The sequence below is a fragment of the Myotis lucifugus genome, unplaced genomic scaffold (genome assembly GCF_000147115.1).
Source record: "Myotis lucifugus unplaced genomic scaffold, Myoluc2.0 scaffold_1, whole genome shotgun sequence".
NCBI lineage: Eukaryota > Metazoa > Chordata > Mammalia > Chiroptera > Vespertilionidae > Myotis > Myotis lucifugus.
Window position 1 is genome coordinate 31,275,719 of NW_005871049.1, and position 14,771 is coordinate 31,290,489.

Genomic DNA, 14,771 nt, shown 5'->3' on the forward strand with positions numbered 1-14,771 from the left:
AAAGTAAGGCCACATATTAAAATAGCACTTTTCAAAAACAGTGACATTGTCTCCTTTGCTCATCTTCACCCAGGGAGGTACACAGAGCACCAACCGGAAGAAACTAAATAATAATTGACTTGTCCAAGCAGTTACAAAGAGAGATTTTTTGGCAAAGCTCTGATACAACCTAGAATTCCTGATTTTTCATTCTGATAAGTAATTTGATAGAAACTGAAAGTTAAAAGGGGAAAATATATTCTAATGACATACATGGCCCTTCTAACCTTACGACTTGTTGGCATCCCATGAAAGATTAAAATCACACGTTATGTTCCCAGGCCTTGCTGAGGCCCACGGGTCACCACACAGTTGCTTGCAGGTCTGGCGCTCTTTCTATGGCTAAGACAAGGCTGCGAGCGGCCCAGACTATGCAGTCACCATAGCAAGGGGGAGGGAGCAGAAGGATTACACTTGGTGAAACTCCACAAGCTCTAAGAAGACTTTACACTTCCTGGGGGAACTAACCAAAGAACGTTTGTTAGTTGGAGAGGTAAAATGTAGTAAAACCACCAAAACGATTATTGTAGACATTTTCTGTTTGAGGTGCATGCAAAGAATTTTGCATGAAGTAGAAACTAAGTAAAATATGTCCCAGATAAAAAAAGAAAAAAGAGAAGAATTTTAAGGACTGACACAAGGGGCATGTAAAGGATGAACATCAAATTTTAATCTTGAACCTTTTCTCCAGTCTTCAAATTATTAACATGATAAATGGCAATTTAATCATCACCCTATCAACGTGTAACAAGCCCTTGTTACAAAATCTCCAGCTATTGTCTCCCCCCAAAACCAATAGAAAAACCCATACATTATATTATCTAAGTGATCTATTAACAGATGAAATTTTAACCAACTTCATACCAGGAAACTATTAACAGAGGTACTTCAATCACATAGCTTAAAATATGGAGAAAAGACAGGTAAAAAAATTATCTTAACCTGTAGTAGTCTTTTTACTTTTTAAAATTTTTATAAAATACACTAATTTCCCAAAATAAAGAATATTATGACACATTGGTGTCAACTTACACAGATGAAAGCTGATGACAGCTTTTTTTTTCCTAACTAAAGTTCATCTCACCAAACCTTTATATATTACATGAATATCCAAGTAAAGTATTTTTTAAAAAATTCAACACACAGGAACATAATGTACAGTGTCTTATAAAAAAAATGGTTAATTTAGGAATGATTTCATTTTAACCACATCGTATATCTTTTTAAGACCATGAAACCTCCTGCTGTTGCAAGAAGACTTTTCTGTTCATGTTTCTATTTCCCAGTTGTAATTCTTAAAAGTAAGAAATAAAAAGGTTTTTGTGTTTGTTTGCTCATGAGGAAACTGTGGCAATGATTTCATTCACTCCCAGGCTGTCTTCCCTCCTTTTGTTTTGTTTTTTTAGGACTACTCAGACCCACGACTGCGTGGCACGGGAATGAAATGGGTAGAAGAGGCCGATGACATCAAAGAACAGATATAAAAAGACAGGCTCAGCTGGATCCCGCCACAATTGTAAGGTGTGGGCACCCTCCCTCGCGCCAAGCCTCCCAGGGCTGCGAGAGAACAGTGAGAGCAGCGGCCTCCTGGCTCACCCCGGACATCCCTCCGCAGCTGGGAGCACGGATAAAGGACCATTTTCACTAATCACTTGTGTCATGGCTGATGGATACCTTGGCCAGGGACAGAGGGAGTGTACTCAGAGAAATTGGTCAGTAGTGGCTTTGGGGTAGAGAAAAGAGTACTGTTTATTTTCCAGCTCCTGCATCGGTCAATTCCGAGCACAAACTCACCTCGACAGGAAATTGCAATGAAATATACAGACCATGCACAGCAGACATTACTGTGGGAACCCACCCAGCCACATGCACACGTGGGAAAGGACTCACGATGGGTGTATGTAAACGTTTCACAGTGTTTCTCACAGCCACTGACTTCCGCACGAGTGCATCACGGACCGCCACTATCTCACAAACGCTTCACTGTGTCCTGGGCATGCAGACCACTTAAGGTAAAACGGGCACACGACACTTCACAGCCATTCTCAGACAGGAGTCCAACTTCAGATTTTCCAATTGCCAACCAATGAAATCGAGCTGCTTCTCTTATAAAACTAAATTGATTTCTGAATACATTTTTTGTTGTTCAAGGGTTGTGCTTTACTTACTCTTCCTTATCGCTTCATTGCTTTCACTCTTGGAAAATGAAAAAAACCCACAAAATTAAATCGAGGACTAGGTCTTAAGGCGATTCCTGATCAAACCAGAAAGACAAGCAATCGTTAACGTCTCTTTTCTCAAGTTTCTGTCTCCCAACCCCAGGCCCTTATTGGTACTGATTCAGTTGCACATTTTGGTTTCCCAAAGAGGAAAACCAAATCAGAGAACTGGCATTTCTGTCTTGAAAAAGCAAAAGCAAAAAAAAAAAAAAGGCAAAAAAACACCGGTGGGGGAAGGGGGAGTTCATTCTCTGTTAAAAAGAATCTCTTGCTCTCAACAGGAGAGAATCCAGCTTCTCCTTGGCTATCATTTCATAAATTAATAATTCCTTAAAATCATAACCCAAAGAATTGATCTATAACGAGAAAAATTCAAGTTTAAAACAGCAAATAAATTAGTTAAGCCTTGTAAACAATTGTCCATTTTAGCTATATATCTTTAAAAAAAAAAAAAAAAGGTTTCTCTGTATAGTCAATCAGACAGTACAAGGCACACCTTCCACATCCGAATCCAGAGTGACAAAACCCACAACCACGCTCTCGTCACGCCGCTTGCTGGTCTACATGTGTTGGGGCCCTGGGGTCACACGCCTGTCCTCCGCTCGTCTCCCGGCCACCCAGAAGTCCACCGATGTGCTCTCCCCGTGACATCGCGCTGTGCTATCTTGTGGAGTGATAGGATTTGAAGCCTTCCCAAGGTGAGTCTCCTCAGATGTTCTCCACAAAGCTTCCTGGGAAAAGGCCAGTTTTTCGTTGCGTTGCAACGTGCCTTTGAACCAGCCGTCCTCTCGTTTTTTATGAACAAACACAATATCTCCCTCCTTAAGTTCAAGTTCGGCCTCACTCTGAGGAGGATAGGACACCACCACCCTGTGCCTGGAAAAGAGAGAGAGATTTTAGGGAAGGCCATTGCAAACAGTGACAAGAATGGTGTGCACAAGCAGAAGGGGAAGCAGTATGGGTTTTGTTGATAATGTCTGTAAAACCACTCAAAATACAACTGTGCGCTGTGAAGCAGAGACTTGGTATGGACGGTTTGGCTATGCTGAATGGATGACCCGGACTGGTTTATGTGAATGCCCTTGACAGAGAGCCATCTTGTCCCCCTCCAACGTTTATAGCACAGAAGAACAAGCGTATTGTCCTCTTTTCTCAAGAGGAAAGGAGTGGATTTGACTGGGGACACTGATGGCGCCAGCGCTCTCTGCTCTGCCTGCCTCAGGCCCAGGGGCCGTGCCCGGCCTCTCCTTCATGCTGTCAGCTCAAGTGGCCAGGCTCAGGCCTGCCTTCTGGACTTGGGTCTCCAAGGCGGCCTCTCTGTGTCCCTGACATTGGGGCTTGACAGGGGCGAGGCGGCAAATTGAAGGAAGCTCAACTGCTTTACACACTCAAATTCTCCCTCGGGCAGGTTGTCCTAAGGTCTAGGCAGGGAGGGGAAGACTGTGGCCACAAGTTCAGTCCAACACAATCAGGAACAAGGCTGACATTCGGATCTCTATTAGTGCAGCAACTGTGTCTGCTCTCCACTGGCTCCCAACTCCCATTAGCAGGAAAAGGAGTCATTACCACTTATAAACCCCAGAAGCCCTGTTGATTTAATGTTATTTACCCCATTTCCATGCTCCTTGGTCTACTTCTGCAAAATGATGGTTAGCAGCCACGGAAGCCAGAAAAGTGTGTGTGTGGGGGGGAGTGGGGGGTTGTTTTATGCTCTATATCCTTTTCTTTAAAATCCTCATCCGAGGATATTTTTTCCATTGATTTCTAGAGAGAGTGGAAGGAAGGGATGGGGGGCGGGGGAGAAACATCAAAGTCAGAGAGACATATCGATGGTTGCCTCCTGCACCTGCCCCTACTGGGGCTGGGGAACCTGCAACCCCGGTACATGACCTTGACCAGGAATCGAACCCACAACCCTTCGGTCCCTGGGCTGGCGCTTTAACCACTGAGCCACACCAACCAGGGCTATGCTCTATATCCTTTTATCCCTTTTTATTTTTCCAGCGTTAATGCTCCCCTTCACACCTCTCCTGCTTCTCCCAACCAAAGGGGAAAACGGTGGTGCATGGTAGTCAGCCTCCAAGCTGGCCCCGGGGAGCCTTGCCCCCTGGTAGTCACATCTAGTGTAGCCTCCTCCCACGATGATGGTGACACACGGTGTGAGTAATCATCCACCGTGAAAATGACCGTGTGCGGCTTTGGAGGCTGGGTCATAAAAGGCATGTGGCTTCTATTTTACTCTCACTTGGATCACGTGCTCTGGGAAAAAGCAAGCGGCCATGTTGTGATAAAATCCATCATCCCTATGGAGAGGACCACCTGGTGGGTACCTGCGGTGTCTTTCCAAAAACCAAAACTAGCTCGCCAATAGTGATGTGAGTGGGCCACCGGGGAAGGCAGTCCCAGCCCAGTCAAGCCGTCAGATGGCTGTAGCTCAGGCTGACATGCGGGGTGTGATCTCGAGAAATATCCTAAGCCAGAACCACCCAGATAAGCTGCTCCCAATTTCCCAACCCACAGAAACTGTGAGATAATAAATGTTTACTGCTTTCAGCCACTAAATTTTGGGGGTAACTTGTTACATGGCAGTAGATTATAGGACCCACTCTTGACTGTAAGTAAATAATGTTATGGCTTAAAACATGACCAGCAGAACAAATTCTATACACTGCCCCCAAACTCATAAAACCCATCAGAGCCTAGCCCAGGGGTGGGCAAACTTTTTGACTCAAGGGCCACAATGGGTTCTTAAACTGGACCGGAGGGCTGGAATAAAAGCATGGATGGAGTGTTTGTGTGAACTAATATAAATTCGAAGTAAACATCATTACATAAAAGGGTACGGTCTTTTTTTTTTTTTTAGTTTTATTCATTTCAAACGGGCAGATCCAGCCCGCGGGCCGTAGTTTGCCCACGGCTCTTTCAGAAGATGGCTAGTTTCACCAATCTCCTACCCATAAGAAACAGAATCTATTCGCATTAAGAAGGACCATAGGGAGAGTCCCAGGCTATTGCTCTATTAGAAAGGCATCTCTGCAAAGGTCGCAGTGATGGCGAACCTATGACACGTGTGTCAGAGGTGACACGCGAACTCATTTTTTGGTTGATTTTTCTTTGTTAAATGGCATTTAAATATATAAAATAAATACCAAAAATATAAGTCTTTGTTTTACTATGGTTGCAAATATAAAAAAATTTCTATATGTGACACGGCACCAGAGTTAAGTTAGGGTTTTTAAAAATGCTGACACGCCAAGCTCAAAAGGTTTGCCATCACTGGTCTAGTGGCTGCCCAAACAATTCCAGAGCTACTTTGGGCAACAGAGCAAATTATCCTCCAAGATCTGAAGCAAACGCACAGCAAGGGGGCTGGCTTATTGTTTCTAAAAAAAAAAGGTTCAGCCAATTCAAACATGAATATTTATAGACAACAAGGCTTAGGGTTCAATCAAACATGGGATGAGGGCGGAAGCATGGCACTGGGGAGATCCCTGGCCCGGGGTCTGACACAGCCGTGAAGGTCATTTGGAGCAGATTAACTTTGGGCCAATTATCTCAGATGTCTTGGTCTCAGTTTCCTTGTCTGTAGAGTAGGACTGTAGTGAGTTAAACAGGTGTTATCACGTAATGTAGTGAGATCATAAGTGTGATGCTCACATAGTTCACACCCCAGCATGATCATTCGGCCAAAGCAGGCAGGGGCCTGGTGCTCCAAGGAGATGAAGAATGGGCCAGTCAGGAGCTGGCCACCTCTACCCAAGAAACAGACTCAGAACACGAAAGGAAAACTGCCTGATAACGAGACTTGACAAACTTTAGAATGGTGTAGTTTAAGGTTTTGGAATTCTTTCTAAACCTTTACATCTGTAAAAGCAAGACCAATACTTTCTTCTTGGACTTATCTAAAGGAAGGAATCCAAATGAGATTTCTCAAGTCTGTTGCCAACATGCTAAAATTCCATGTAAAAAGCAATGTAAATAGTTGCCATTTGGGGAAAGTTAAAATTTAAGCAAAGCTTTATAATTCTGGGGGAAAAAGCACACAAGTGACTCAGATACCATTCAGAGTAGATGTTTGATGAAATGTGCTCCCCACCAGTTCTCTGCGAGCTGCCTTCAAGGGAAAATGAAACAAAAATAGTTCTCGAGAAACTTGAAGTGAATTAGATGAATATTTGCATCTTACAAAATGCACTAAACCAATTTTGTCAACATTTTTTTGAACTAGAACTGCTGCCGGGCTAAGAACATAATCTTCCTGCTCCGTTCCCAGGGGAAGCACATTTTCGCTGCTAAGTTCTAAGCCTCTGGGGGGTGGAAGGAGACACCATGCGCATAATGGAAACTGTGACACAGCCTTGATTGCATGAAGACTCCCAGGTGCAGCAGGCACAGACTCTACTTAGAAATCGTCCAGCTCCGATTCTGGCCTGGAGCCTTGTGAGGTAGTTTGCATACAGATTCCTAATACGAACTCTTAAAGCCAAATCCTGGGCACAACTGGCCAGCCATCTCAGGCACAGAGCGGGGTTGCCAAGTAGAAAGTTTACAGACCAACAAACAGATGTGAGGCGCAGCTGTGGCGGCCCTTCCCGTCTGCGGCTGCACCCTGCGCCTCACTCGGATCATGCTTGTCTTCAGTGGGATAGGGCTTTTGGGAAGGTCTGAACCTCAGGAGTCAAAGACTTCTCTCCCATGACCTCCATGGGACCTGCTGATCCACCCTCAAAATCTGCACCCCATCCATTCCTCTTTATGGTCACGGCCACCATCATTTGTGGACGAACTCATTACCTCCCACCTGGGCAAATAACCTACCTGTCCTCCCTGCCTCAGATCTCTTCTGGTCCCCACTCCATTCTACACTGAACACGTTCATTTCCTTAACTGTCAACTCCATTGGCAGCTATCTGTCGCTCAAAAATCGTTCCCATCTTCTCAATGCCGGCAAGGTTAATCCTCAGGCCCTCATGACCCGGCCTCCTCTTCATAGCTGCAGTTACTGTTATCTCCATGAGCGTACCAAACACTTGTCTAAACCTGAACATGTCCCCCAAATATGACCTTTACCTCCCCGACTCCATACCTTGGCTCATGGATTGTAGTGAGTTAAAAAGGCGTTAACTCAGGGGGAACTCCCTTTGACGACCTCTCTGCCCATCCAGACCCAATCAGGCCCTCCAATTCTCCCCGGTGAGACCTTCTCAAGGCCCATGACTGGAAGTAATTTCATGCTTGACCAGATTCCAGAGGCCTCGTGTATGTTTGTGTGTTTTTTTTAAATATATTTTATTGACTTTTTTACAGAGAGGAAGGGAGAGGGATAGAGAGCCAGAAACATCGATGAGAGAGAAACATCGATCAGCTGCCTCCTGCACACTCCCTACTGGGCATGTGCCCGCAACCAAGGCACATGCCCTTGGCCGGAATCGAACCTGGGACCCTTGAGTCCGCAGGCCGACGCTCTATCCACTGAGCCAAACCGGCCAGGGCTCGTGTATGTTTTTTATGGCACTTGGCCCAGTCTACATGGTCTTATTGCCATCTACATCCCTAGCACATTTATTCTACTAGACTGTAAGCTGCTTGAGGGGCGAGATGATGGTAATTCACTTGTATGTCTCATGCTACTTAGCACAGCACATATGATAATTCTTAATAAGCATGCTGAATGACAAAAAGGAAAGGCCTCATTATACAGCAAAACTACTTTTTAAAATGTATAAAGCTCCTTAAAAAGGAATGAAATTCTGACACATAGTACACAACATGGATGAACCTTGAAATATTATACTAAGTGAAGTAAGCCACCCAGAAAAGGATAATATCACCCAATTTCACACATCCACAGACTAGTCAAGCTCATAGAGACAGAAAGTAGAAGGTGGTTGACGGGGGCTGGGAGAGGGGATGGGGAGTTAGTGTTTAATGGGCACAGAGTTTTAGTTTAAGATGAAACTGTTTAAGATGATGAAAGAGTTCTAGAAATGGGTCGTGGCGATGGTTATACAACATTGTGGAAGTACTTAATGCCACTGAATTTGAACTGGAAGGAATGGCATATTTTATGTATATTTTTTATCACGATGTTAAAAATAAATGAATGAATGAATGAATGAGTGAATAAAAATAATGGAAAGATTAGAGAAAAATGGTACTGTGGTTGTTGGAAAGTACCCCCTGCTCCCTTTGAACGGAGCCCCTGGGAGGCAGTGTGGCTCACAGACACGGCTGTGGATGGGCCTCTGCCCCTTGTGGCTGGTGGACCCTGGCTCAGTTTCTGGCGACATTTCCGTGTGGAATGGGAGGAATAGAAGTTTGCTATGTAAAGAAGTTCCACTGGCTTCCCAATGCCCGTCTTCCTGGTTTGGGCTGTGGTATTCTGGCTTCAATCTAAATGGGCACTTGCAATCTTTATTAGTATACATTTTCCATTTCCTTTATTTTTTCTGGCCTCTCTTGTATTCTCTGTCGTTGATACATTTTTGTTTCTAATCTCCCCTGGTATAGCCCAAATTGGGTCCCCGGTGGCTCCTGGAAGCATCTGCCCATCACCCTGGTCTGGGTGGGTAACCATTCACTGCTTTCTGTTAGTTGCTATAACAATCTAACAGCCAATTAAGTATTTTACTAGCAAAACCATAGGAGCTCTCTCTGCAGTTTGCTTGCAGTCCAAGCAAATTATGTCCATTGCTTCACCCCGTGGGTTCATTGTCACCGACTCAAATTGATCGTGCTGGTTAAGCCGACTACCTTTCTGTAAATCCAACTCTATCCAATTTGTATGTTTCCAAGTATTTTCGTTGAATCCCCGATCAAAGATCACAGGTTCTTTTCTAATTTAGGAGATGGGCTTATAGGTATGTGGTTATCAATTTAATTCCTAAACTTACAAATATACACAGAGATGACTTGCCTATGTCTCCTTAAGCCCTTTATTTATGTGTTTTTTAGAAGAAAAAAAAGCTGTCATATATGCTTTCTTTTATTTGCCATCTCTTCTGAAATATTTTATTTCCACTTTCTGTTTGCAATGTCTGATTATTTTTTCCCCTCAATCCGTCTAAGAAAGTAGAGCCCCAAATACTTGCTCTATTATTTTTGCTGTCATCAATTATACATTTGCTGCCTCCGGGATAGAGCGTTACTTCTTGCTTGTTTTCTTCAGTCTCTCAGACAAACACAAAAGAATCCTTTTGTTCCTCAGAGAATCCTCTCAGCTGACACCAGGACCTGTCAACACACCCCACGGTCCCTCCTTCCTCACTGTGAGACTCTTTTAGTCTTCCTATCACGCGGAGGCGTCTTTCTCTGACAGACAGCGCTGGCTGCCCTAGTCACAGTCTTTTCCTCTAGAGATCTATGGGATGGGGTTTGAGAAGAAATTGTATGCTTGTTCTCATTATCATCTGCAGCTGGATCCTATCTCGTACTGTGCCAATACTATCCATTGAAAAACAGTTCCATGAAATTTTATCAGTAAAAATTCTACCAAGAGAACCACAGGTATTCTCTACTGTTAGGGCAGGAGTTGTGGATATTTAGATTGTGAATCAAGGAATCCAGGATCCTGAAACTCTTTCTGAATCATACTGATGGGAAAGTACATTTTCCCTTCATTTTTAGCACTAAGCACTTTTGTGTTGAAAGTTTTGAAATATTAAAATGATACAGTTGGCAAAAAATTTCATCCTCGGTGAATAATAGGATGTTTTCCCCTACTACTTGTTTCCACACATTTTTCCCTTCGTTGTTAGAGCCAGGCAGACTGAAGACTCCAAGTTAAATAAATATGATCGCCATCATGGTAGGAAGGCAAAAGGGGCTGTGAAAAGCTGGTCAGGCTATTGCATTTAATATTCCACTGAACATGTGGGTTATAAAAATATAAACTTGGGCAGAAGTCTTCCCCAAAGGCCCCTTTCCTACTTGTAAAAAATGGAAATGGTCCTATAAAAAACAGTGCCAGGGAATTCCAGACTGCCCGTGCCCATCTGTCCCATCATCAAAGTCTCCGCGTTCCCCTTCTGATGTGCGCCCCGCACTCCCTGAACCGCCGTCACCTGTCTGTTCCCCTTTTCAGGGGCACTGAACAGCGGGAGCCTGCTGCAAGAAATGAGCTCCCCTCAGAGGAAGGGGCTGGAGTGCAGAAGCCACAGAGATGGAGGACATCTGGCGACTGAAAAGGAACACATAAAAGGGGGCGGGAGAGCGGTGCCCGGGCCAGTGCCAAGGGAGAGTCTGGGCAAAGTGAATGAGCACTCAGAACAGTCACACAAACACCCCAAATGACAGGAAAAAGAAGAGAGTGATTCAAGGCACGAAGGAAAAACTGCAGCTCAATGCCTGGGGGTGGGGAGAGGAGGAGCCTTTGTGGCCAAAAGAAAGTAAACAAGTCGCTGGACTCCCTCCAGGGACAGAGGCTCCATCCCTGGAAAGCAGAGTGAGGCTGCAGGAAAAGAGGCTGCTGTCAGAATAAAGGAGGGCGGAGGGCGTGCATTCAGGACGAAATCCCAAAGCTTCGCCAAGAGCACAGCAGACAGGGAAGGGGCCGAATGATTTCACTGATGGGCAAAGACTGGTTTTATAAGGATTACAATTACAGAAAATTACCTCGCCTCACTATAAAAACACACAATAAATTGTGTTCTTTGTACTTAATGTACATAGGTTGTTTGACGTTTATTCTTTTGCAGTTTATTTATGGGTAGAAAAAAATATATATGCCCAAAAATATATGAATGAAGGCTTCAGATTTTGGTGGGTACAAATGTTCATCTGAAATACTGAGTTAGGAGCATTTAAGTCATTTTAAAGCAGAACACCTGGATAGTAAGATTTTGAATCCGCAATAGGAAATGCTATCTAAAAGGCACCATCTCCACAAATGAGAAATCTGCTTTGCTTATGAAATGCAGGGCCACAGGGCCTAAAGCTTATAGAAACAATGAACCAGGTGACACTGAAAAAAATGTTTATATATTTATGCGTTATGTGAAAACAGTCTGCTATTTTTAGTGTATTTCACGATGTTTTCCTGTGGCACCAACAGTGCTTCATTTCCTGTCTCTAGTTTTTGCATGCTGAAATAGAATCCTAGCAGATATTTGTCTGACTAAGTATATTTTCTTTCCTAATGCACTCCTAGACCCCCAGTGACTGTATCAAACAGATCTGCTCACATTTGTAATTGTTATTCAAGGCCAGAATCCCTCAAACAGGGTTCATTGCTCGGAGTGTAGCTGAGCCAAGACCCTGGGTCCGGAGGGGTGGCAGGTCTCGAGAACAGAGCCACTCTCTTCTGGCTCAGGAAGAATAAAAAGAGAATCCTCTTAGTTGGTGGAATTCTCCGGTTGCTTTACAAGTAGCAGGTACTAGTGAAAAAAGGCAAAGGATGACAAAAGGGCACAATTGCTGGCGACAGAAGAGAAGCAAGAAGAAGGGATAGATATGAACAAGTTTCCAGTGACTGACGAATTCCATCCAAGGTACCATTCTGGATTGGTTGTCTGGAGAAAATACACAAAAAGAAGGCGGGAGGCCTACACCCGTGAAAGACAGACAGGAGGGAAAAGCAGGGACTAGAGCAGTGATGGCGAACCTTTTGAGCTCGGCATGCCAGCATTTTCAAAAACCCTAACTTAACTCTGGTGCCGTGTCACATATAGAAATTTTTTGATATTTGCAACCATAGTAAAACAAAGATTTATATTTTTGATATTTATTTTATATATTTAAATGCCATTTAACAAAGAAAAATCAACCAAAAAAATGAGTTCGCGTGTCACCTCTGACACGCGTGTCATAGGTTCGCCATCACTGGACTAGAGTATGTTCCAGCAAGTGGTAAAAGAAAGCCAACGCTTGGTTACATACTTAGTTCAAAAAAACGGAGGGGAGGATGTGGGAAAATATCTTAAATGTCAGGATAAATATTCCAGCATAAAGCTTGCCATGCATTTCTTAGTTTTCTGCTGGAAAAACACTGAACTCACCTTTCACACACAACAGGCCTAGACTCATTCATGACAGAGCCCAGGGAGGAGCACGGCTGTCGTGGAGGTGGAGCGATGGGAACGGCAGAGTCCAGGGAGCTAGTCTTGCGATGAAGGACCTCCTGGGCCAGAGCTGCTCCCACAGCCACCGCCTGGGCGGGACCATCTCCATCCATGGGGCAGGAGCCCGCCCTGCCGTGGGCGCCCCCTAGTGGCAGCTCCGGACCCACTGCTCCCTGCAGAGGCAACTCGCTGCCGCCACCGCCACCGCCACCACCGAGCTCCACTTCGAGGGTGGGTGAGGCTGGAGGGGACACTCGGGGCTTCCGTTTGGTGGAGGCGCCAGAAAGCAACTTCAACAAACCCTTTCTTTCTTTCTAGAAAAAGAAAAAAAAGGGCATTAGTTGAAAACTGACAGTACCATTGTGTTATAATCTGTAGGGCACTACAGTTTCAACTTCTGGTTTGATCTTTTAAAATTATTCCTGTGGCTATTTGGTTATCCAAGATCTACCTGTCAATTCTGAGTGGTATTAACCCGACCATTTGCTTCTCTTTCTTCTCCCTTTCTGCCTGCAAGTTTTTACTTGTTTGGGGTATTCCATTGTTCATCACTACCTTCTACTGAGGCAGGATAAGCAGATGAAAAAGATGTAAAACAAAAAAACTCACCGATTCACATCTCAGATGTGGTGAAGGCAGAAGCAGTTATTTTTAGAACAAAATGGAGATCTCCGATTATGGATTTAATTCCCTGAAATTTGGCCTATCCTGTCTCTAGTTTTTGCATGCTGAATTAAACACAAACCTAATCGCATTTTACTCTCTACCTGCAGACTTGACTTCTTATATTTATCATAGTGATGCCTTGATCAGAATTAAGGGCTAACCTACTTCTCACATGCCATCCTGATAAAATTTAACAAGCCAAAAACAACAGAAGTCAAACCATTGCCATTGTGCAAATATCTCCTTGTTTAGAAAGCCAAAAGCAATTCTACAAAGAGTTAAAGAAAGCTTTAGTACAATAAAAACCACTGTGTCTCTTTTTGCAAGTAAGTGTACAAATAAGAATTTTCCCCAGCAATAGCACGCCACAGAAGCTCTCTCTTGAATCTTTGTCTCTTTTGACATCTTTGCTCTTTGCTCCTCTCGGAAAACCAGATCTTGAGCCAGCTTCCCTTCATTCCCAAGCCTTAATGTCAATGTTCTTTTTTTTAAAGAAAAATACTTTTTGATTGATTTTAGAGAGAGAGGAAAGGAGAGGAAGAGAGAAAGAAACATCGACTGGCTGCCTCCTGCACGCCCCCTACTGGGGACTGAGCATTGTCGTGTGCCCTGACCAGGAATCGAACCATGACCTCTCAGTGCACAGGACAAAGCTCAACCAACTGAGCCACACTGGCCAGGGCTCAATGTTCTTTCCGATGACTAAACATAGGTAACAATCATCATTTTAAATTGCTTTACTAAGATGTCAACCACATTATAAAGTCCTCTGAATGGAAGCATGGCTTGAAAATAAAACATTTCGTATAGAAGCAATTCTTTAGAAAACTCTATAGACAAATGGGAATTATTATTTAGGTCCACTAATAGAAAAATAGAATTATGAGGGGCCCACAAGGAGATAAAACAATAAGAACTTTTTCTTGGGAATATGAGTCAGTTCAAACCCAGTGGAAATCCATTGGGGAAGAGTTCGACTCCATAATGACATAGTTCCATTCGACACCGAATGGCAGGAAAAAAGGAAGCGACAAACGTAATCATTTATCAGGCAATGAAAGGCACTTGGGGAGACTGCGCCACAGGCCCGTTTACCAGCCTAACGTGGCTCACAGTGTGTGCTGGCTCCTGGGTCAGAAACAGAGGAGGGGCAAGACATTTCTGTCCGTGCCCAATGCGGGCTGCAGACGAGAAGAGCCAATCCATCGATGGCAGACCCCCTTCCTCCCCACCCCAGCCAGAGGAAGACCCTTTTGCATTTCTCTTTAAGGCCTGTCCTCAACGCACCTTCCTAGCTATTGCTTCATGTAACTAACTTCACAATTGCCAATGGGTTACTCTATGCGTTCCAATAAATGAGCCTATAAAGTTGGACGACCTGCTTGAGCGCAGTGCCTGGGGCTCATACACCTGTGCATCACACCCAGTGCCTGCCTGGGGCAGAGCCCGGCACCTCCTGAGCTGAGAGGCCAAGACCGCAAGAGCATGAGGCAGGTGGGAGGAAGGGAAATATTTAGCGCATCCCAGGGCTAAAGGAAGGGGCTATTTCTGGATCATCCAGTGGCGATAAAGACTTCCCTCTACAGTGGGTCGCAACCCCTTTGGCGGTCGAACGACCCTTTCACAGGGGTCGCCTAAGACCATCCTGCATATCAGATATTTACATTGCGATTCATAACAGTAGCAACATTGCAGTTATGAAGTAGCAACGAAAATAATTTTATGGTTGGGTCACAACATGAGGAACTGTATTTAAAGGGCCAGAAGGTTGAGAACCACTGCTCTACAC

General features: G+C 44.3%; 1 protein-coding gene across 1 annotated transcript in view; it reads right to left on the reverse strand.

Moving 5' to 3' along the window:
- Positions 1-2,828: 2,828 nt before the first annotated feature.
- Positions 2,829-14,771, reverse strand: part of SH3RF1 (SH3 domain containing ring finger 1) — a 163,404-nt gene continuing 151,461 nt past the window's right edge. The window contains 3 exon segments of the mRNA XM_006081884.3: positions 2,829-3,010; positions 3,013-3,134; positions 12,254-12,630. Coding sequence (XP_006081946.1) covers positions 2,967-3,010; positions 3,013-3,134; positions 12,254-12,630 — 543 coding nt within the window. The 3' untranslated portion in view covers positions 2,829-2,966.